Raw genomic sequence first — 22,370 nt, forward strand, 5'->3', positions numbered from 1 at the left:
ATGGGGTGGATGGTGGATGGTGTCTGACTGTTTGCGGTGGGAAAAAGTGGCGATGGCTACAGGAATCAACTTGATGATGAGAGTGATGATGAAAATAAGTCCATCGTGGAGGGAATGAGGGTGCGGGGTGTAGTTATGTAGCCCCCGGCCGCTGATCTGTGGCTGGGGTAGCATCCGCGGGATCGGGCCGGATCCCGATCCCGCAGTAGAAACGCGAAGGTTGTGTGTGCGCTCCGGTGCATTACCATGTCTTTTGAGTTCCGCATTTTGTTAGACGATGATATCGCCGATGGCAAGGATGGTTGAGTTTGAAGAATTTAAGCCGTGTTCAGTTTCTGCAGCGACTCACTCTTGTCTCACTTGACATGGAGACTTGCAAAAGCCGCGGGTCTCTGCAACTGCCGCAACTACGGGTAAGCTTTGTCGATCCGAACAATGTCTATTCATTTCTTGTACAAGCAACAGATACAGGTCCAATGCCCCTTTCCAACGATGTCGAATGACCAAGCTGCGCTCTTCGACTGCCCAAGTCAAGTAGGTACCTAAGTACCTACTAGAGGTAGGTACCTAGACAAACGCGCACTGTCTCGCCTGGTTTGTCTCGAGTCTGAACAGTCTCAGCCACCAACAACAAACCTTGTCACTGTTTTTCTTCTATAAACGGACTTGGACTCCGAAAAGACGACTGTGGGGGAGGCCGGCGAAACAATCTGATTGACCGCGGCGGAACACTTTGGTTCCCCGCGAGACAAGTTGTTCGATCAAACCTAACCTGGATCCTCTAGGTTGTGTCGTATCATGCCACATACAAACTTGTCCGTCTCATGACTTTCTCAAGGAACCAAAAAAAAGAAGAAAACAAATATTGTTTTATTGCTGCTGCACATCATGCGGGTGAATGCATTTCCAACGTTCGCAATCCCTGCCGAATCAGGGAAGCAGCGGACCATTGGCGAGGGGAATACGTTCCAGAACAAGCCGAGTACATGGAGATGGCAGCAAAATGCACCACATTGCCAGGTAACTCGGGGCTCTGTTTGAGCAAGATGTTCAAGAAACATCTTGCTCACCAAACCCTCGGTCGTTTGACATTCACTTAAGTTGGCAGCTGCAAAGCACCAACAGCTGGCGGCCGGCCGGCCGCCAACAACGTGCTTGTTTGCACCAAACTGGCAACCTCGCGTTCGCATCCCGCAACGACCCTCTGCCCCGTCGTTCGTTTTTCCCGACCCTTTTCTTTCTCTTATTCTCTCGATCCGTCCTTTTATTTTCAGGCACTCTATTCTGTACAGTCTTTGCATCTTTCACGCCATCCAATTTTACCTGGCACCTCTGAGGTGTTGCTGCCTCCCACGCTCGTTCACAGTCTGAGTCCGTCTTGGTACGTTCAAGTCTCGCCCTCGATAGAACCCGTTTGGTCAAATCATCCTACCGTTGCGATGGAAGCGACCATGTTTCGCTTCGAAAACCTGTGTCTGGCCTCATGAGACCGGAGATGTCATCTTGCCCAGTGGCACAGCATGGGCCGAAAAGTCTATCCATCGAGGGATCGGCAATAATCGTGCACCGAGTGATTGGCCAAGTCGAACATATATAGATCAGGCAATATACCTACAAGAAGATTGAATTCACTAACTCGTGCGCTGATACTAGATTTATACCCTCACTTCTACCCTCAGAACGACCTCCCTCCAAACTTCGCATTTGAACAGGCAACATGGCCTTTGCCAAGCGCCGAGAGACCCTTGCCATTCTTTCTCCTCGACCAATGTCCCCCGAGTCTTCTGCAGTGTCCTCTGTCGAATACCTTCCCGCTGAGCCTCACCATATGGGTGTTCCGGATGGTGGCCGTCGCGCCTGGCTAGTAGTTTTGGGCGGCTTCATCAACTTCACTGCCTCGTTTGGTGCGTATGCCACAACGTCTGCTCCAACTCTCAACTAATGGTTTTTCCAGGTCTCATCAACTCTTTTGGTACTTTTGAAGCCGAGTATGAGGACGCTCTCCTCTGGAACACCTCCACCGCCACTTGGATTGGAAGCGCGCAGGTGCGGTCCTCGGCCACAATCGTGACAAGGCACAATTGCTAATGCCCTGTAGATGTTTGTTCTTTTCTTTGGTGGCATTTTTGTCGGTCCAGCCTTTGACAGATGGGGTGCTCGCAAACTCATGCTGACTGGAACGTTTCTCTGCCTGGTCGCGCTCATCTCCTGCAGCTTTGCCAGAGAATTTTATCAGTTTCTTCTCGCCCAAGGAATCCTTTTCGGCTTGGGCAGCGCTCTACTGTGAGTATCTCTTGACCCCCAATTTACCACGATGCTGACAGTTTCCAGATTCTACCCCGTCACGAGTTCTGTTTCGGAATGGTTCGACAAGAACCGCGGCCTTGCTCTCGGCGTTGTTGTTTCCGGAGCCTCGGCTGGTGGCATTCTGTGGCCCATCATCTTGAATCAGCTATTCATCACGCTCAAGATCCAATGGACGCATCGTGTGAGCGCAGCCATTGCTATTCCTATGATGCTCATTTCTTGCCTGCTGGTCAGGGAACGCAAAAGTATTGCCGGACATGACACAGCCGGAAACGAAATTAAGGCTTCGCAGAGGTCCGTATCCAAGGCAATCTGTGATGCGCGTTTCTTGGGACTTAGCGGCGCACTGCTTTTCATTAACTGTGGAATGATGCTCCCCTTTTTTTACATACCGCAGTACGCCAAGAACAATCATTTTGATGGCACAACGGCCAATAATTTGCTTGCCATTTCTTATGCCGCATCTCTGGTCGGCCGCATCTTTACCGGATGGGTTTCGGATCACGTTGGCAGGTATGTCAGGCATTGATTGACAATGTCCAAGATGAAAGCTGACTTTGCAAGGTTCAACATGCTTCTGATAGTATCTACACTAACTAGTATTGCGACTCTATGTTTTGTTTGGTCCAAAACACTTAGTTTTCTTATTGTCTTTTCGCTCCTGTTCGGCTTTTCGTCTGGTGGTGTTGTTCCCCTTGGCTCTGCTTGCGTCGCGCAGACAACTCCAGACATGGGCTATATTGGACTTCGCATCGGAGTCATGATGGCCATTTGTTCAGCAGGAACTCTTGCTGGTGGCCCAGCCGCTGGCGCCATCAAGGATGCAACGGGTGAATGGGGTGGAGTGTTTGTATTTTCTTCTGCGGTCACCATGAGTGGTACCGCAATACTGTTTGTGACCAGGATGATTTTCAGCAAGCGCCTTGTATTCTAATGAGGTAGGGGCTTTGCATGGGCTTTGGGCCACGGCTGGGAAGGTCTTGAAGGTTAACGGCGTATGGCACGGCCTGTTATAGATTTCTGTAACAAATACGAAAATTAGATTTAACCTCCCGTGATAGACCTACTGGGTGTGGTGCAAAAGTATTGTACCCATCTTTTCAGGCCCTTTCAGGATATCGGAGGCTGCTTTTGAACTTCGCCAATGAGCTGCGCTTATTGGCGCCCACTGATGGCTCTGAGGTACAGAAAGATTATCTGTCTCGGTTTGCGGGACGCATTTTTAACGCTGGTGTTACTCTTTCAAGCAACTTGATGACAGTGGATGAGTCGCATTGGCGTCAAACGCCAGGGTTGGGATGGCAGATGCAACCGTGATTCGGCATCATGCGGCGATGAAAAATGATCAACGGCTGATGACAAGCCTTTTTCCATTTGGTGCCGATCTCGGAAGACGCCTGGCGGTGAGTGAGCCTTGATCAGCATGGGGCTCAAGAAGCACTGAAAGGTCTACTTCTTTCTGGTCATGTGAGTTGATTTGATGCGGCACAACATTACGGCTCTTTGCTCACATATCAGGGGCCAATAGACTCGTGGCGCAAGGCGACGTGAGAATGAGGCGTTGTACCTGCATGACGGGGCGGCTACCGCCGACTCTGCGCAAGTTGTCTATACCAATATGAATGCCACTGGGCATCGTCTTGAACCTTTGTATTGAAGTCTCTGCAGGTTTTCTAATGCAACGAGGAGCGAAGAGAAGCTGTGCCTTACTTGATCCTCGTCTCCCCCGAGCAGCCGCTCGCAAAAAACGGACGGAGGTGTCTTGTACCACATACTCTGCTCAAGTGATGGCTTGGGCGTACCTATATTTTGAATACACAGATTTTTCTTCGGCTGGCTGCCTCTGCCCCCAAGGCGAAACGTCGGCAAAGAACGCCGTGTAACTGGACCTGATGAGGCGGGGGAGACGCGGTTCGGGTTTTCCACCCCCAAGACAAGAGCGGCATTGACGATATATATAGTTGGTCAACACTGCCATGTCCAAACAAACATCAAGTCAAGTAGACTTCTGTGGCAATCCTTTCATCCCGTGTTGACATCATAAGCTCACCATCCTTCTTTCGTCTCTGTTGACAACATAGCAATGCCACGGCGCAAGTCGGCCGTGCATGGCCGCGCCGCCCGCGCAGACGTCCCCCAACCGCGCAGCCAAGACTGCTGCCTGCCCTTTGCGGCGCCCCCTCCCGGCAGCCCGCCCCGGACACCCGTGCCGCGCTACCTGTTCCGGGTGTGCTCGCCGCGCTCCGCGGCCGGAGGGTGCACGACGCCGCCCCAGTGGGCGGTGAGCCTGAGCGCGGCCTCGGGCCACGCGCTGTCCCGGACCGACCTCTTCCGGCTCGACGACGCGAATGTCGCGGCCGACATGGTCTTGCGGCACCTCTGCTGGCAGTCTTCTTCACCAGCGCCTCCGCCGCCGCCAGCCGCGGTGGTGGCGGCCGACAACCTCCTGTCGTGGACGAGCTCGCTGCTCGCCGCCCTCGTCTACCTCTTCTACCGACGCGCCGCCGACGAGCTCGGCGAGGTCTGGCTGTGCGTCGTCGACACGACGCGGTTCGCGACCGGCACGTTTATCCGCGACGCGGACCTTGTCGGCGCGTTTTGCGACGACCGCCGTCTGGGCGGCGGCGGCTGGTCCCGCGGCGAGTACCTCACGCAGGGAGCGCTCGGCCTCGAGGGCCGCTGCGCCGCGGCCACGGCGTGCCACATGCTCGACGCTGGCCTGCTCGAGCTGCACCCGCGCTTTGCCCGCATGGCGCGCTGGTCGAGGCAGGACGCGGCGGCGGCGTGTGGCGGCGTCATGGCGGAGCTGCGCCGCCCGTTTTACGAGCCTCGGGATCCGCCGGCGGGCAGACGACGCGTGTTTGCGAATGATGCCCAGATTATGAGCCGCATCGGGGACTTGTTTGGCGTGGGCTGGCGCGCGCCTGTCGCCGTGGCGCTGCTGTCCTTGGCGCCCAACAGGACGGGCGCGGGCGAGTTGCTGCTGAACTTTGGCAAACTCGGTCAGCAGTGGGGTGTGTTATCTTCATTGTTTCTTTTGGGAAAAGGAGCGGCAGATGCTAATGAAGAGTGAGTGGTAGATCCCATCACCGAAAACTGTCTTGACCCGACATGCACGGCGGCAGTGAACCTGGACAATGAGGTGCCAGAGGTGGCCGAGTTTATACACAACCTCAATGATGCGTACCGAGAATTCTGCGACGCCAGAGTGCGCGGTGAGTCTCTTTCTCTCTTGCTTCTTCGGCTGGACTCTTGTACTGACTGCGGACATTGACCTTGACTTCAGAACACATCGACGACGTGCTTCAAGCCCTCGATGCGGCGCGGGGTCTCATGCAGTTGGCGGACAGTGTGCAGCAGCCACCAAGAGACTATACAACGACGGAGCAGAGGCTGCGCATGTCCAGGCTCGTTCAAAAGGTAAAGGACGCGGTACAGGAATGTCGTGCGCCGCGGCCGGCAGAGCCTTACCGGTGATGGGCGCGCCAGGCCAGCAATGAGGACGGCGAAGCAGATGAGAGAGACAATTGACCAAGACACGGGGTCATCATAACACTGCCAATTTGGCCTTCTTTGTATTTTTCTTTTGATCTAGTATTTTGTCTTTGGCTCGTGCGGGTTTTTTGGGCATATACGCGGATCGAGGGCGTAGACAGTTGCCAACAGGTTGGCTACTAGCATCACTCCTATCGAACAAACCACGCTGCTTTGACCGGGATTGTTTTATTATCCATTTTCAAAAAGTTTAACAAAACACATGTCCAATACACACCAAGACCTGATTCTCCTTGCCTGTAGAGTCGTGTCTTATTGAAGTATATGTGTTACTCCGACAGATGTCGAACGCTAGTCACTTTTCCGTGCATTTTACACAACTCGAACCCAGGTTCTGTTTCCATCTTGCTTTGAAAGACAAAGCTGGCGGCTAGGCTACTACAGACTAAAAGATGTGGATGGAAGAGTGAGAACTGGACTGCGCCGCATCTATCTGATCAAGTTGGACTGCGGAATATTGCGAGACAGCGCGTTTACCACGTTCTGGCACGGATCCTGACTTGGAGACGTTCAGCCATTATCCCGCTTCCACTGTGCCTGATGTGTTGGTGGTTTGGGCAGGAACTGCTGCAGTTTCACGGGGTGGTTCTGTAGATTCGGTAAGCTAATGTTGGTAAAGACCAAAACAAAGTCGCGTAACAAATACACGAAACAGCGGCTGGCTGATTTAGAGCATTGAGGTCATTAATCTCGCACAATATCTGAAGTTGAGGAAAAGAAATGATATCGCTGACCAAAGCGGCCAATCAAGGTACCCGCACCTATTCCAATGCTATGGTATTTACTTTATATTTGAAAAACGCACGCCATGCCAGAAAAGAATACGCTCGCGATGCAGTTGTGCGGCTCTACACGAGCCATCCGAAATCTATATATGCGTAATCAATGTTCGGTCCCCATTTCGACGAGCCTGTATCCCTCAGATGAAGCGCTCTTCTTATATCGTCTCCTACACGACACGGCACCCGCGACAGTCAGCACACAGGCAGCAACAACGCCAGCCACGGATGCGAGAACAAGCAGATCAATGGCGCCAATCAACAGCGACCAGCGGCTGGGCGGATCAACTTCAGCCGTCGTCCCGAGCGTGACGCCTCCCACATCCACGGCCTGCACGCGAATCTTGCTATACGTCCGCCTCAGGTTAGCAGCCGAAAAGGCCGTCTCGAAGTGCTCCTTGCGCATCTCAGCGACGTCCTCAAAGTCGCCATCGCCATCGCCCGTGCGGCCCTGGAACCGCCAGGCAGCGACCTCGGTGGCGCCGTTCCAGCTGACGTAGACGCTGCGCCCGACGACGGCGACGTCCGGGGGCGCGCGGGGCTTGCCGACCCAGCGGCCGCGGTAGGCGCGGTACGAGCTGAGCGGCTGGAACGCGAACCAGGCGGCGGGCGCGAAGCGTGCGTCGCAGAGGACCTCGCCGTCGGGCGCGAACTCGGTAAAGGCGGCGCTGCTGCCCCAGCCGACAAAGAGGTTGCCCGACGGCAGCCGCTGGGCGTTGCCCTGCGAAAAGGCCATGATCTGCTGCGGCTGGCGGTAGGCGGTCCGCAGGGTTACGGTCATGGTGGCCAAGTCGACCTGCAGCGTGAGGCCGCGCGACTCGGTGCGCGGCGCCGCGTGCGGGTCGTAGGCGTTGTTGTCGAGGAGCGTGATGGTGCCGTCGTCGGCGTGCAGCCGGGCGTGGTGCTGCCACGCAAAGAGGACGTTGGTGCCGAGCGGCACGACGGCGAAGTCGTTGAGGGCGCCGCCCATGTGCCAGACTGGCGCGCCGCTGGAGCCGTTGATGTAGGTGAGCGAGGACGTGTGGCGGCCGGAGACGAGGTAGTTGCCCTGTGCGTCTTTTTGCACGCTGTTAATGTGGTAGTAGTCGAACGCGGCGTCAGGCGTGTGGCCGCAGCCGAGAAAGGCCCTTTTCGGGTCATCGCTGCAGCCTTTGAGGGGCTTGCGGGAGGTGTGCAGGGGGATGTGGTCCGAGGCGTGCCACTCGAACAGCACCTTTCCGCTGTCGAGGTCGACTTCTTGAAAGATGCCGTCGAGGATGTAGCCTTGCGCGGCGCCGCCGATGGGGGACAGGTCGGCCGGGATCGGGCTGTAGATGGTGACGAGCGCTGTGCCGGTGGGTGTCAGCTCAAACTCGTGCATGTCACCGAATTCGAAGCCCGGCGCCGAGATATTGTGACGAATTGTATAAGTGTCGTCCATCTAATAGGGGTTGTGTTAGCCAAAAGCGATCCACTCCTTGCGCCACTGGCGCTGCGATGCCGAGATCCGCCTCATCGTACGATCGAGGAGAAGCTCTTACCAGATACCACAACCCCTGTTTGGTGCCGCCGTCGGGCTTGCCGGCCCAAAATGTCAAGAACTGCTCGCCCTTGTATTCTTGCACGCGAAAGTCGTGCACTTCGTCAGCCATCCGGGGCTGGCGCCAGACGAGCTCGCCCGTGTGGTCGAGGATGACGGCGCCGGGCTCGGTGCCGGAGCCGCGCGTTGCGAGGAAGATCTGGTCGCGGCTGCAGCGGCGCTCGCGGCGCTCGAGGAAGCGCACGTCGATGGAACGGTGCGCAAACGAGTGGTAGCGGCGCATCGGTGCCATGCCCGAGGCGCCCATGTCGACCCAGGACCAGTCGCTGCGCCAGTGCACGCGGTTCAGGAGCGCCGGCGAGGACCGCGGCACGGCGAAGAACAAGGCGACGGCCGCGAGGAGGAGGAGCGGGAGGAGGAGCAGCCGCTTACGCAGCAGCCACGGCAGCGGCGCCAGCAGCTTGGACATGGTGATGGCGAGGAGGCGGCGGGGGGGAGACACTGGTTGGACGCTTGTCGCAGCATCCTGCAAACCGGGCGATGATGGGAGGCACCAGGGATAGGGTTGAGAATTTGAGCCGGGGAGTACGTTGGGTGCGCGTTTCAGGTCTCGTGTCGTGGCTGAAGCAAACAGCTACGAAATTGGAGCCTGCCAATTTTGTGGGCTGGGCTGACTGACAGGTACCTAATACGATGCAAGCGTTTCCCTTGTTGCGCCAACAAGCAGGACTATACTGCTAGTGCTTCTCGATTCAAAGCATGACTTACGAGTAGTTGTAAAGAAAAAAAAGCTGGTAAAGCTGTGAACAGATTACACGAACGTGCAAAAAAAGGGGGGCGGACAAAAAAATCGAGGTCACGCCCGGGCTCGAACCGGGGACCTTCTCGGTGTTAACGAGGTGCCATAACCAGCTAGACCACGCGACCCTCTCTTGTTAACAGCACTTCACTTAATTATAATTAAGGAGGCAAAACAATAAACTAAACTACTGAGCTTGACGTACCATGGTCAGTTGCTCGACATATTTCTTTGATTTAGAACTGAGAAAGTTTTCAAGTGCTATGCGAGTTTGACTCACCATGACAATTTTTTTGAAATCAACTAATGATGAAATCGATATTAGTAAGGTCGATTGGTAGGTAGATTTAATAATTCTTTTGAACCTAGTAATAATAATGTTAGTTTTCGTCTCCCGTCTTAGCTAGCCGCTTGTGAAGCATATTTGATGATACTGGGCAAAATTTCTTTCCCATCAGCAATATATTATTATTTTTTCCGCATGATTTCAACGCTATTTTGACGCTAGTAAAGCCTATCTGGAAAATATTACCCGTAAGGCTGTGGACTGGAATAAAAATATTCTGTCTCTGGCGGTTCCGCTGCAAAGTATGTGTTTATTGCCAACCTTGTTGCTCAAGGGCAGCCTGGTCAAGTGTATAAAGCCCGGCATTCCCAGGTTCTCTCTTTCCTTCTTCTGGATTTCTCCTCACCCTGAAAAACTCACCTTATCCCTCTTGTTCCTGACCCAAAAGATTCACATCTTCGTCCCTCCCCCTCCCCAACACCTATTTGCTACCCTATCAAGCAAACCTCTTTCGCCAACTCCTGCAAGTACCTTGACAAGCAATCTACATCAAAGCTCAACCATGATTTCTGCTCCAAGAAACTGCCTCAAGACCCTCGCTGTCACCGCAGGGCTCCTTTCTCTCGCCGGCGCTGCCCCGGCCCGCCCGCATGACCTCGGCGACACGAATACCGTTGCTGTGACGGCCGTCCCCAGTCTCACTGCTACTGATGAGGCAGAGTCTGCTTCTTCTCTGGACTATAACTTCCCCGAGTGGCCTGCTCTCGAGAGCAATGGCGCGACTAGGGACATTTCGGAGAAAGATCTCAAGCAAGTCGCCGGCCGCCTTGGTCTGACCAGTACGTACACACCCCCTCTTAGATAGCATTCATACTTGCTCTTCCCTCTTCACCATTTCTATATACCCAGTGTGGAACTTGTTTACTAAAATCCATGTAGTGAAGCAAATGAAAAACCTCCAGATCGACCATGCTGACCCCGAGTTCGCCGAGGCCACCAACGGCACCAGCCCTGACTTGAGCGACCTCGACTTCCTCAAAGACTCGTCCAACCGTGGCCTCATCACACCGCGCGGCGACCCCATAATGGATTTAATAGACAGCGTGATCTCGAGTTTCATTGGCCGCCGCAGCGGCGACGCGTTCGAGAAGACCAAGTATGAGAAATGGAATAAGGGTCGCGCTAACAGTTATGGCTTCCGGGTCGGCCTCCTCAACGCCACGCCCTACCGTTGGGAGCGCATGGGCGACGTTGCCAACGACTGTAGGAGGAAAGGGGAAATCGAAACTGCAATTGAAATCATCGAGCCCGGCGCGGCCATCACCGCCTTTGAGGAGTCGGTTTGGTTAAGACCCCAGTGCACCAAAGAGGTCAAGTACAAACTGGTCGGCACCAAGGAAGACATGTGGTTCACGCTCCACACCCACAAGAACACGGCCACCATCGAGTACGGTGGCGCGCTCGAGACGATGGGCGGCGGCGAGGCCGGCAGCGGCCGCAACGCGCGCGGCAGCATCTTGGACCTCGGCCTGAGCACGGGCGCCTACATGGTGACGTTTGCGCTCGCGGGCGTCGAGGGCAACTTCTTCGCCAACGACGTGCCGACCAACTGGATGAACAGCATGATGGACGAGATTGGTAACTACACGCTCCGCGACGTGCTGCTCCCGCGCTCGCACCACAGCGGCATGTACGTGGTGCGCAGCCACAACGGCGTCGGCACGGAGCACAACACGGAGACGCAGAGCTACAACATCTATCACCAGCTCAAGGTGGGCGGCGTGCGCGTGCTCGACTGCCGGCCCACGGTTGCCACCAACGGGCGCGTCCACGAGAGCCACGGGTCCAAGGTGCTCGGCTTGTGGCACGGCGCGCTCGGCGAAGACTTTGAGACGGCGGTGCAGATGATCAACCAGTTCAACAAGGACTACCCGGGCGAGCTCATCATCGTCGACGTGTCCGGCGCCGAGATGCTCGAAGGCCGCAAGTTCACCTCGCTCAAGGCCGACGGCGTCGCGCGCGTCATTGACATCTTCAAGGGGCTGGAGAACCGCCTCGTGCTCAAGCCCGGCGAGGACATGACCAAGCTGCCGCTGAACGAGCTCCTCGTGGGCGGCCGGTCGGGCGTCGTCGTGCGCATGGAGGAGTGGCGCATCCGCGACGTCGACAACTGGCCCGGCCCGGCCGAGGGTTTCGTCACGCCCACCGAGATGCCGCTCCGCAAGCACTGGACCGACGAAGAGAGACCGCGCAAGGTGGCCGAGGACCAGCTCCGCATGCTGGAACGCCAGCGCGAAAAGGGCAACGCCGAGCCGCTGTACAATGCCGAGCTGCTCATCGTGCAAAAGGGCATCAACCTCATCAACGGCAGAAAAATCACCGAGCTCAACGACCCTGCCTGGGTCATGCTCATCGACACTTTTTGGCTCGCCTTTCGCGGCGTCGTGTACCCCAACTGGATCAGCATGGACGCCATCCGCGGCGACCAGCTCCGCGCCGTCTCCGTCGCCGTCAACATGTGTTTTGTCGCCAAGCGCTGCGGCACCCTCGGGGGGCGCGTCCCCGACGCCCCAGCCTGGGCCCCGGTTTCGGTGACAACCAACGACACTGACACCACCATTACCAACACAACCAACTACACCAACATCACCGACACCAACATCACCGACACCAACATCACCGACACCAACATCACCGACACCAACATCACCGACACCAACATCATCGACACCAACATCACCGACACCAACATCATCGACACCAACATCACCGACACCAACATCACCATTACCACGGCGGACAAAATGTAATGGCCGCAAACCGTACGATATGAGGCCCCATCAAGGTCTCTGCGGGGGGCACAGTACCGCTTCTGTACGATATGAGGCCCTATCAAGTGGTCCCTGTGGGCGGCACTGTACCACTTCTTTTGTGCCTTGTTCACATGCGCACAGTAACGAATGAAAGTTGATGGGCACAAGCTGCAGAGATGGGCACTTTTTAGTGGTCTCTGCGCTTGGGCATAATAACATCTCTTTCATTCTATTTTATTGGATTTTTCCGGATCCCACTCGAATCGGATACCGGAGTTTAGCAGATTGTTTATGGAGTTACTATTGGATTTCCTATGAGTTAGTTTTGGATTTACTACGGAGTTTCTTTTGGAGTTATCATTGGACATCTGTTGTTTGAAGATTGCTTTTGGATAGTTTGGAGTTGGGCAGGCTGTTTCTATCGATACCCAGGGCGAGTACTACGACCCAAGTTTGTCTTTTCTTTCTTTTTTTTTCCTTTTTTCCTTTTTTCTTTTGTTTCTTCAATACTTAATAATTAATAGAAAATTTCCAAAAAAAGAAAAAAAGAAAAAAAAAAGCAGCCTTGAGTCTTAACCTGTGCGTAATTGATCACGCTGGGCTAAATACTTCCCTTGACAGGAAATCGACTCAAGAGGAAACCTGGAGCGAGGGTCACATTGCAGTAGCTTATCAAATCAGTTCACATACATGGAAGAGTTGGATGCCTTGCTTACATGAGTGTATCATTACAAAAATATCTAGTCCTAAGGCTGAAATCCAGAAATAAATTCGCAGTGATCAATGTAGTGATCCCTCTACCCAAACGCCAAGCTGTGAATGCAACAAACAGGCCAGTTCCATATAGCATGCCAAAGTCTAGTTTATTTTCCTAGGGTATTACGACGAGGAGCCGTTCGTCTTGTTTCGCCGCACGAAGCGAGGAAGTACACCGTTGTGGTGGCCGCTAGGGCTCGTCTCAGCCATGCTGGGACTAGAACCCTTAGACGACGAGGATCGCTTCAGGCGCTGCGGACGGCAGAAGCAGCCCATGGCCGAGTGCAGCAAAAAGGCCAGCAAGGTGACCAGGGCGGCAATCCACATGAAGACAAACATCTTGATACCGATATCGGCGGTGATGTTGAGCTGGTCCTGGGCTGTCAGGGCGATCCTGGCGGCGACGCTGATGACGGTGGCAATGACGGCGGCGACGACGAGGACAATTACGGACAGCAGGCCAATGATGGAGATGAAGAGCGAGAACAGGCGACGGCGGGTGGCCAGGGGCGTGAGGAGCAGGAGGACGACATTGAGCACAGTGCCGGCCATGAAGCAGCCGTACATGACCTGTGAACCGATGCGCAGGAGCTTGAGAATGGTAATGACCTGCGAGGGCAGGGCTATCTTGGCACCGGCGAGCAGCTCGCTGACGAGGACCTCGACGGGGTTGAACCAGTAAAACTGCTTCGGCTTGGAGCAAAAGGTGACGCCTCTGTGTGGGTAGGTTAGTCGCAGGTGTGGGTGCAGGAGCCGAGCGGGAGATCATACTCATCGATAAAGCCTTCGCAAAAGTTCCAGAGACCGACAGAGTAAAAGTCGTGGAGGCCGAGGCTGCGGGCCACCGAGTTGAGCAGCTGGGAATTGTCGACGGCAATGGGGATGATGTGGGAGACGTCGAGCTTGAAAAAGTAAATATCGTTGAGGACGCCATTGATGTGCGTGTTGCCGATGAGGACGAGGATGAGGAAGGGTATCGTGATGAAGTAGCACAGGGCGGCGACCAAGGTGGTGTTGCGGCGCGCCTTGGGGGGAGCCATGGCTGGTTGTTGTTGGTGTGCGCGGCTATGAGGCGGCCTATTGAGGAGGCGTCGTGGGGGGGTAGAGGTCGTGCTACTCAGCGTCGATGCATGTCCGTGGGTTGACTGGAGAGTAGTGGTGATGTGGGTGGTTCAATTGAAGATACAGCGTCACAAAGAAAAGAAGAAGAAAGAAGACGAGAATAGAAGGATAATAGACAACGAGTGTGTAGATAGCTGGTTGGATGACGTGGGAGGAGTGGAAGAAAAAAGTGGCGGCGCCGTCGTGGCCGCAGAGCTAGGCGGTACCTGTGGGAGGGGAGGAGAGCTTGACAGCGACAAAACAGAGGCGAGAGAATTGCAGTGGAGGCGGGAATAAGTCCAGTGGGTGCCTGGCGGAGACACTGGAAAAGCTTAGCGGCAAAGGTGTGGAATACACGGATTACGGAGGCTTTTAGCGATGTTGATAGGTGCCTATTATTACGGTGCATCGACCAACGGGTGAGACATTGGATAATGGAGACTCTTGAGGTTTCCAGGGCTGAAATCAAGGAAGCTCTTTATTAGACTCGTGTTAGTGCATGACAGGGACGCTTGGCAGGCAAAGGGTAGGAAAGGGGTAACGGGGGAGTGAAGGAGCAAATGCATGCTCGGAGGTAGAAAATAAAGGTAAAAAACAAGAAAAGAGGTAACTACATGTGTAGGTAGGTACCTACCTATAAAGAAGCAGCCTTCGGTCGGGTACCGGCATAATCACACATTTGACATGTTATTCTTAGTACCGAGTACAAATGCAGCCAAGCAGCGCCATGGAAAAATCAGCAGCCCTGATTACGCGTTCTCGTAGCGACCCGGCGTCCGATAGAGTAGCCCCGAGCCCAAAGATCACTAGAGTACCGGCTAGCATTCTTTCTCTCGCAGCAATCGTTCCAGCCCTGTCAAGAATCTCTATTAGAGAGCATTATTGAGTGGATAAGAAAGATTTCCTAAACCTTGTTCCTCGTCTCGACATTTCAATCCGTACTATGTATCAATGTGATGAGGTCATGACTGTACTGAAACAGCTTAGCGGCCTGCCACACCGGCGGTTGGGCGTTGCGGATCAGCGTCTCCGCTGCGATGAGGCTCAGCCCCCAACGTGCGTTGTCTGCGGCGCTCTCGCCAGCGAACGCCGCACGGTAATTACAGTGTAAATTCTCAGTTATGAATCTTGGCCGCAATGCTCAAGACTTGCAAAAAAAAAAAAAAAAAAAAAAAATCGTAAGACCACTATGTGAGGTAGTCATTGTCGTGACTCGTCAGTGCAAGTTGTGCTCTGCTTGAACCAAGCCACATCTTCGATAGCCGCCGAGGCTTCCGCACTCCGACATTATGCCTTGGAATCATCAAACATGCAAATAAAACAGCCCAAATCTTGGTCTAGGTGTCCCACCCATTTGAAATCCCCGACAGAAGAGAGTCCAGACCTTGGCAGACAGGCAAGCAAATAGTTTCATCTCGGCACTGGGCATGACACCGACTGGTGCCACATAGAAGCTGCCCACCCTGGTCGACGTCACTAGCGCCATCAGTAAACTCCCCGGCGTCGTGCCTGCGCGTCGCACACCTCGCTCAAGTACTCCCACACCAATCCCACGCCAAACTTTGATAACCTCACTCAACAACCACACCACATCAGCACTCGTTTGATTCATTCCTCTTCTTCTGCCGCACACTACACCTCCTTGGGCTACAGTCCCAATCCATTGGTTGTTGCGCAGCTTTGCCAACTCATCACCAGCGCAGACAACACATCTCCCGTCACGCCGCCGTCATGAGGCCATCCCTCGCGGCCGTCGGCGCCGTCCTCGCCCCGGCCGGCCTCGCCCAGGTCGTATCCTACAGCGACTCCTCGGGCCTGACCTTTTTTACCGGCACGCGCACCAACCCGCCCTCCTCGTCCACCGGGCCCCCGAGCGGCGCCTACACGAGCTACGGCACGCAAATCACCCTCACCGGCAGCAACGACACCACGACGGCCTCGTCGACGTCCACACCGACCACCATGACCACGCCGACCAGCGCGTCCAACGGCACCACCACCTCGGCCACGCCCACCAACACGCAGCCCTGCAACAACTACGTCGAGTTCTGCACCCGCCGCTACAGCAACATCAGCTTCGTCGGCGCCCACAACTCGCCGTTTGTGCGCCCGGGCAACTCGGCCTCGAACCAGGCGCTGCCGGTCAAGGTGCAGCTCAACGACGGCATCCGCCTCGTGCAGGCGCAGATGCAGTGGCCCACCAACGGCACCGAGCCGCACTTTTGCCACACCTCGTGCGACATTCTCGACGCCGGCCCGATTGACGAGTGGCTGACCGAGGTCCGGGAATGGGTCGACGACCACCCGTACGACGTCGTCACCATCCTCCTCGGCAACGGCAACTACTCGGACGCCTCGCTCTACAAGCCCTACATTGAAAAGAGCGGCATCCAAAAGTACGCCTACACGCCGCCGCTGCTGCCCATGAAGCTCAACGACTGGCCCACGCTGCAGGACCTCATCCTCCGCGGCAAGCGCGTCATTATGTTTCTCGACTACAATGCCAACCACACGGCCGTGCCTTGGCTGCTCGACGAGTTCTCGCAGGTCTGGGAGACGCCTTTTGATCCCACCGACACCTCGTTCCCCTGCACCGTCCAGCGGCCCCCGGACCTCAAGGCCGACGACGCCAAGGACCGCATGTACCTCATGAACCACAACCTCAACGCCGAGTTCAACGTCTTTGATATTCAGCTCCTCGTCCCCGCTGTGTCCCTGCTCAACCAGACCAACGCCGCCGACGGCAACGGCAGCCTGGGCATGGCCGCCAACAACTGCCGCACCGACTGGGGACGCGCTCCCAACTTCTTAAACGTCGACTACTACAACTACGGCTCCAACAAGGTCAACGGCTCCGTCTTCCTCGCGGCCGCCCGTCTCAACAACGTCACGTACAATCGCACATGCTGCGGCATAGTGTCTGCCGCGCCAGGCCTGGCCAGCCCTGCTTATTGGGCGGGTGCTGCAGTGCTTATGTTGACGGTGTTTTTGAACTTGTAAGCTTGGAAACTTGTTTGCATTTTGTGGCAGCTCGTTTTTTCTTTTTCTTCTTTGGGCAGTTGGGTTATACGGATGCGCTTTGTTTAGCGCATCTGCCTGCATCAGCATGGCGTTGAACGGCTTTTGGTACATTGGGTAGGATTAATATTATAACCTGTTCCTCTTTCAAAATAGACATGATTTTTGGTTCTCGCGACAGCAACTGTTTGATGTCCGGCTGTAACGACGGCCATGACTGCAATAAACTATCAGCCGCAAATCGGGCTTCGAGTATTGATGGACCAATGGTATGCCGCCACACCCGAGATGGGAATACGAGAATGGCAATGCGGTCTTCAGCCTCATCAGTACCTACCGTAGTTCGTGGTAGCGGTGGGAGGCCGCTGGGTCGCATTGTGGCTTGCCGGCTCCACGTCAGGGGATGGTCTCGTACACAAGGCCTACATGTGTCTGCAGATTCCTCGACAAGAGAGAAAATGACAGGCTACGGTTTCCTGATCTCGACTTTGCGCACCTTTTCCTCGAGACCGTTCACGCTAAGAAGAAACGAGCCACGTTGGCTTAAGCTCCAGCGCTAGGCAGCCTGTACCGGCGAGGCTTAAGCTTGCAATATAATAAAGAAAGGCAAAAAGTGGAATCAAGCCTCACAAACGCCCCAAGAATAGCCCCAAGCCAAGAATAGAGACGCTGCGCAGCCAATGGCGACTCTTTCGCGCGCCCACTTGCTCGACTTCAGCTGCAGCGCCCTGGCGCCAGCTGATTCCTTTCCATCCCGCCGCGTTTGTTCCAATCCGTTTCCCTTCTTTATCGCTCGTTTCTACAATACTGTTTCCCCTAATTTGGCAAGATTTCATTCTCTACAATCCACAGCCAAACTACATACTCCCCCCACCGCAACCGTTTGCTTTCACCTGGGCCGGTGCAGCTTAGCGCCTGGACGCCTTTAGCCCTGAACGACCACAACAATTCGACACTCTCCTAGACGTGCTCCCGCGTACGACCATGGTTTGGTTCCTAGAGTATGGATCCTCATAGCGATCGAGGCAAGGAGCGTTTGCGCCAGGGTTACAACGCCGCCGCCGCCGCCGCCGCCTCACCTCTACCCCAGCCCTTTCCCGAGCACGAGCTGGCGCATCAAAGCTCCAGCATCTTCGATGTCACCGACATTGGCATCAGCCCCTACGAAGCGTCCGCCGTCAGCGAATCGGTCCTCACCAGCCCGATTTATGCCGTGACCTCACCGTTGTCGTTGTACAGCAGCGGCGGCAGTACTGTCGGTGTCTCGCCATTTAGCGACCAGCCACCGCTGCCCTCTCGACGGCCCTCGTGGCGCGGGCCGCTCTCGTACGCCGGCTCGCAACGGTACGCGCCGCTCGGGGGCGACCACGAAACTGCGAGACCAGCGTCCGGACGACGGTCCTCGGCGACGAGCTTCCGCTCGCGGAGCAGCTATGCACCGTCCATTGGCAGCATCATCCCCGAGCACGGCGACGACGACTCGTACGCCATGACGCTGCTCGCACACCCGGCGGCCATGGGCCTGACGCCTCTATCTCCTCAGCACCATCGCCAGTTCTCCGACGAGACGCCCCTGTCGCCGGTAGGCTTCGACGTGGGGTCGGCCCTCGGCCCGCTTTCCACGAACGACAACGAATACATGGCCCAGTGGCAGCAGCAGGAAGCGCAGGGCATGCTGTCCGGCGGCCTGGGTGCGGGCTTTCGCGCCGATGCGACGCTCCGCGACGCCGAGCTGCTCGCCACCACCACGCCGACCAGCGCGCGCAGCATGTCCCGGTCGTTTACCTTTCGCCGGCCCTCGAAACTGCCGACCCGCGCCGAGACCATCAAGACCCGCGGCCAGGACGAGGCCGACCGGCTGGGCCGCGTGATTGAGGTCATCATCGAGGAGCCGAGCGCGGACCTCAGCAGCGTCGAGGGCAGCCACATGGCCCTCCACGAGCAGTCGCCAGACGAGCGGCGGCGCTCCACGTTGCTCGCGACAGCGGCGGCGGCGGCGGCGACGCCTACGCGGCAAATCTTCTTCCCCAAGCCCAACTGGAAGCCGTGGTCAATGCGCTGGCCGCACCTGACGCTGCTGGTGCTCGTGTCCATCGGCCTGGCCGTCATGCAGGAGGTGCTCTTCCGGCGCTTCCACAACTCGCCCATTCTCACATTTCACTCGCCCAAAGAGGTGAAGCCGCTCATCTACTTTGCCGTCAAGTTCCTGCCGACGCTCGCGGCCGTCGTGTACGGCGTGCTGTGGCAGTTTACCGATTTCGAAGTGCGGCGCCTCGAGGCCTTTTACCAGCTGTCCAAGGACGGCGGCGCGCTGGCGTCCGCGTCGGTCAATGTCGACTATGTGACGAGCTTCAACCTGGTGCGTCCGCTGCGCGCGCTGCGGCTCGGCCACTACACGGTCGCTGTATCGTCGCTCGGCACGCTGCTGGCGGGCTCGCTCGGGCCGACGTTTGCGGCGGCGACGGTGATTCTGACGCCCAGTCTGCACGAGCGCAACACGCACCCCGATGCGGAGAAGACGCTCACATTCTCGCCGACGTGGTCGCGGTTGCTGACGTCGACGCTGGCCGTGTGCGCCGTGCTCGCCGGCGTGCTCTTCGTGCTGCTGCAGAAACGGCGCTCCGGCCTCAACTCGGACGTGCGCGGCATCGCGGGCCTCGCGTCCATGGCGGTCGTGAGCCACATCCTCATGGACTTCAAAGACATGGACACGGCCACACACCACGACATTCATCACAAGCTAAAGTATCACCGCTACATGCTCAAGAACTCGTCGCTGGCGCCGGATGATGAGAACCCCACGACGAGCCAGGACCGGGAAAAGTACAACGACGACGACGACGCGCTGGGCCACATGTCGGACAACCCGCACCCGCTGATGCTGCGGCCGGCAGGGTGCGTGACGTTTATCCTGGCGTTGGTGGCCTTTATGGGGTTTGTCCCCGCGTTTGTGTTTACGGACGCGGGCGTCGTCACGGACAAGGCGCCGTGGTTCGCGACAGCGTGGGCTGTGTGCCTGAAGCTCTCGTGGCACGGCATGGAGACGGCGGTGCGCATGATGGAGCCCTACTACATCTTGTCACGGCGGCACGCGCCGTCCAAGACGCTCACTCTCGACTACACGGCGCTGCCGTTTGGCTACCTCCCGCTGCGGGCGCTGGCCAACGGGCACCTGGTTGTGTTTTTTGTCGGCTTCGGCAGCATCCTCGCCGAGTTTCTGACCGTATTTGTCACGGGCTTGACGACGGCCGACGGGCAGGGCTTCGTCAATGCCTACCGCCGGGAGGACGGCAGCAGCAGCCCGGACAACGCCAAGAGCATCTACGCCGGGCAGGACACGCTCGTGTCCTTTACCGTCAGCTTTGGGCTGACCATGTTTGTGCTGCTGTACATGACGGTGGTGGCGACGGTGGTGTTTGCGCGCCGGCGGCACCCGTTCTTGCCGCGGCAGCCCAACACGATTGCCTCGGTGCTGGCGTTTATCCACCAGAGCAAGATGCTGTACAGCTTTGTCGGCACGGCCAAGCTGAACAGCACGGAAATGGCGAAGCGCCTGCGGGAGATGGGCGAGCGGGCGGGGGGCGCGCCGGTGACGTACGGATTGGGCTGGTTTGAGGGCCGGGATGGGCAGACGCACTGCGGCGTGGATCAGGAAGAGCTGATGAGCACGTATAAGCATGGTGTGGACTACTCAATGGGGAACAAGCCGTGGAATACGCAGTGGGATGTGTTGTGAGAGGGATCTACGGTGGTGGGATGATGTGATATGTATGTATATACTCTATTGACTCGATGACTATGTATTGATGGACAAGGTGTGCACGCACAGTCAGGATATACAAGAAAATTATACAGTGTGTCAAGGTTTCTACTGTGTAAGCGAGCAACCTCGTATATACTTTTTCGATGGTGGTTTAAATTACAGAAACCATGACAGCCCACGACCACATGGGATTTGATCGGGCCGCGACAGGCCGGCGTTTCATGTGACCAGCAACAAAGGGACGAAGGCAAGTTTAATAGTCGAGACGGCAACAGGATGCCGATGCGGGTTCCATGAATGCCCGGGGATTTTCCTGCCGTGCATGAGAACCGGGATTTTTTGTGACGTGCATTTATTCGATTGTGCATGAGAACTGGTTCTGACGTGCATTTATTTGAATGCGTTGTCGGGAACCCGGCAGCAGGAGGTCAACGCGACGTTGGGGGAACCTGGAAGCTAACGTCAGTCGGTCGACGAATCCGCGTATCCGGGGCTCAGGTGGGCATCAAATCAATAAACACGAAAGGGCTGTGAACAGGTTGTGGTTTGTTGCCAAGAGCATTGGCGCTGGTGGTTGTTGTGGTTGTTACGTTTTGACTGGACTGGGTTTAGGCTTCCTTGGCGAAAAGGCTGTGCTCTAATACAGAGTACAACGGATGGGAGAAGATGACGTCTTTTTTTTTTGTGACAATTTTTCATCTTTGATGCTGCTGCTGGCCTCTTAAAATGACATTTGGAGTTTCGAGTTCTAGTTATTTGACCTATTCAACAATACGATATTGTCCGCCCCCCAATAACCCCTGGCAAGTAGCGTCAAGGTTACCCAGTATTCCGTCAGGTAAAAAAGAGTGGACTAGCGACCAGAACTGGAATCAAGTCAGTGTTGCTGCGGCCACAATTCATATTTCGTTAGTTAGTAATTAGTGAACAAATGGTGGGCAGCCGGCAGGTTTCACAGGCTCATGGCTCAGGGACAGCCCCAGCGGCTAACTATTGTCTGTCCTCGACTGCGTGGCATCCATCGGGCACAGCAGAGCCTCCATAAATTAACCCGATTGTCCCCAGCTTGATTCAATCGCTCCCACGCATCGGCGGGGGAGCTTGTTAGTAACTGCAAAACTGCTATGCGTTGGTGGAGCAGCTCGCGAGAATACGTACGCGGGGTTAGTTACCAGATTCTGGCCGGCCGAGAGTGCGCTGTGAGGAAATCGAATTGTTGAAATTTAAATAAAACGGCTTCGCTGTCAGTTGTTTCCCTCTGTGGTACGTTGGTGGTACAGTGACGGCCTGCGAACCTGCCATCTTGTGCCCTGTTTGCTTCTGACTTTCGTGTCAGCATCCTGTTATCCTGTTAGGGCCGCCTACATCAAACCTGCGCAGGATACATTCACGTCCCCGCATAGCTGTACGCTAATCTCATGTACTGCACAGCCACACGCGCTAGCACCAACAGTATGTATCCCCTGGCCCGCAGCATCCTCTGATTCGCTCCTTGCAGGCGCCTGCAGCCAAAGCTTGATTGGAACAACGGGCTGCAGCCCACTGATCCCACTGATAGCCCTCGCTTCAGCACATTGTCAGTGGTGTTCCTGGGCGCAAAAAATCCACTGTGCCTGGACCTCCCCACTACCCTGGCTAATCCAGCCCACTCGCATCTTGGCTCATCTGCCAAGG

The 22,370-nt window shown here is 56.0% G+C and overlaps 8 protein-coding genes across 8 annotated transcripts; 6 read left to right on the top strand and 2 right to left on the bottom strand.

Annotated features, from left to right (window-relative positions):
* Nucleotides 1-1,717: 1,717 nt before the first annotated feature.
* CCM_00588 (monocarboxylate transporter, putative) lies at nt 1,718-3,241 on the top strand (the record flags this gene model as incomplete). The annotated part of the gene is made up of 5 exons (XM_006665748.1): nt 1,718-1,904; nt 1,955-2,046; nt 2,099-2,283; nt 2,332-2,820; nt 2,947-3,241. The coding sequence occupies 5 exons, from the start codon at nt 1,718-1,720 to the stop codon at nt 3,239-3,241; spliced, it is 1,248 nt and encodes a 415-aa protein (XP_006665811.1).
* A 1,149-nt stretch (nt 3,242-4,390) lies between these two features.
* Nucleotides 4,391-5,784, top strand: CCM_00589 (uncharacterized protein; the record flags this gene model as incomplete). Its single annotated transcript, XM_006665749.1, has 3 exons — nt 4,391-5,321; nt 5,388-5,522; nt 5,594-5,784. 3 exons carry the CDS (start codon nt 4,391-4,393, stop codon nt 5,782-5,784), a joined length of 1,257 nt encoding a protein of 418 aa, XP_006665812.1.
* A 960-nt stretch (nt 5,785-6,744) lies between these two features.
* On the bottom strand, nt 6,745-8,629 carry CCM_00590 (uncharacterized protein; the record flags this gene model as incomplete). The annotated part of the gene is made up of 2 exons (XM_006665750.1): nt 6,745-8,061; nt 8,162-8,629. The coding sequence occupies 2 exons, from the start codon at nt 8,627-8,629 to the stop codon at nt 6,745-6,747; spliced, it is 1,785 nt and encodes a 594-aa protein (XP_006665813.1).
* Nucleotides 8,630-9,807: 1,178 nt separating this feature from the next.
* CCM_00591 (LysM domain-containing protein) lies at nt 9,808-12,055 on the top strand (the record flags this gene model as incomplete). Its single annotated transcript, XM_006665751.1, has 2 exons — nt 9,808-10,084; nt 10,155-12,055. The coding sequence occupies 2 exons, from the start codon at nt 9,808-9,810 to the stop codon at nt 12,053-12,055; spliced, it is 2,178 nt and encodes a 725-aa protein (XP_006665814.1).
* Nucleotides 12,056-12,937: 882 nt separating this feature from the next.
* Nucleotides 12,938-13,854, bottom strand: CCM_00592 (uncharacterized protein; the record flags this gene model as incomplete). The annotated part of the gene is made up of 2 exons (XM_006665752.1): nt 12,938-13,529; nt 13,586-13,854. 2 exons carry the CDS (start codon nt 13,852-13,854, stop codon nt 12,938-12,940), a joined length of 861 nt encoding a protein of 286 aa, XP_006665815.1.
* Nucleotides 13,855-14,858: 1,004 nt separating this feature from the next.
* Nucleotides 14,859-15,026, top strand: CCM_00593 (uncharacterized protein; the record flags this gene model as incomplete). The annotated part of the gene is made up of 1 exon (XM_006665753.1): nt 14,859-15,026. One exon carries the CDS (start codon nt 14,859-14,861, stop codon nt 15,024-15,026), a length of 168 nt encoding a protein of 55 aa, XP_006665816.1.
* A 620-nt stretch (nt 15,027-15,646) lies between these two features.
* On the top strand, nt 15,647-16,915 carry CCM_00594 (PLC-like phosphodiesterase, TIM beta/alpha-barrel domain; the record flags this gene model as incomplete). Its single annotated transcript, XM_006665754.1, has 1 exon — nt 15,647-16,915. The coding sequence occupies one exon, from the start codon at nt 15,647-15,649 to the stop codon at nt 16,913-16,915; it is 1,269 nt and encodes a 422-aa protein (XP_006665817.1).
* Nucleotides 16,916-17,936: 1,021 nt separating this feature from the next.
* On the top strand, nt 17,937-20,993 carry CCM_00595 (uncharacterized protein; the record flags this gene model as incomplete). Its single annotated transcript, XM_006665755.1, has 3 exons — nt 17,937-20,613; nt 20,789-20,808; nt 20,871-20,993. 3 exons carry the CDS (start codon nt 17,937-17,939, stop codon nt 20,991-20,993), a joined length of 2,820 nt encoding a protein of 939 aa, XP_006665818.1.
* Nucleotides 20,994-22,370: the final 1,377 nt, after the last annotated feature.

Source organism: Cordyceps militaris (genome assembly GCF_000225605.1).
Source record: "Cordyceps militaris CM01 unplaced genomic scaffold CCM_S00001, whole genome shotgun sequence".
Lineage (NCBI taxonomy): Eukaryota > Fungi > Ascomycota > Sordariomycetes > Hypocreales > Cordycipitaceae > Cordyceps > Cordyceps militaris.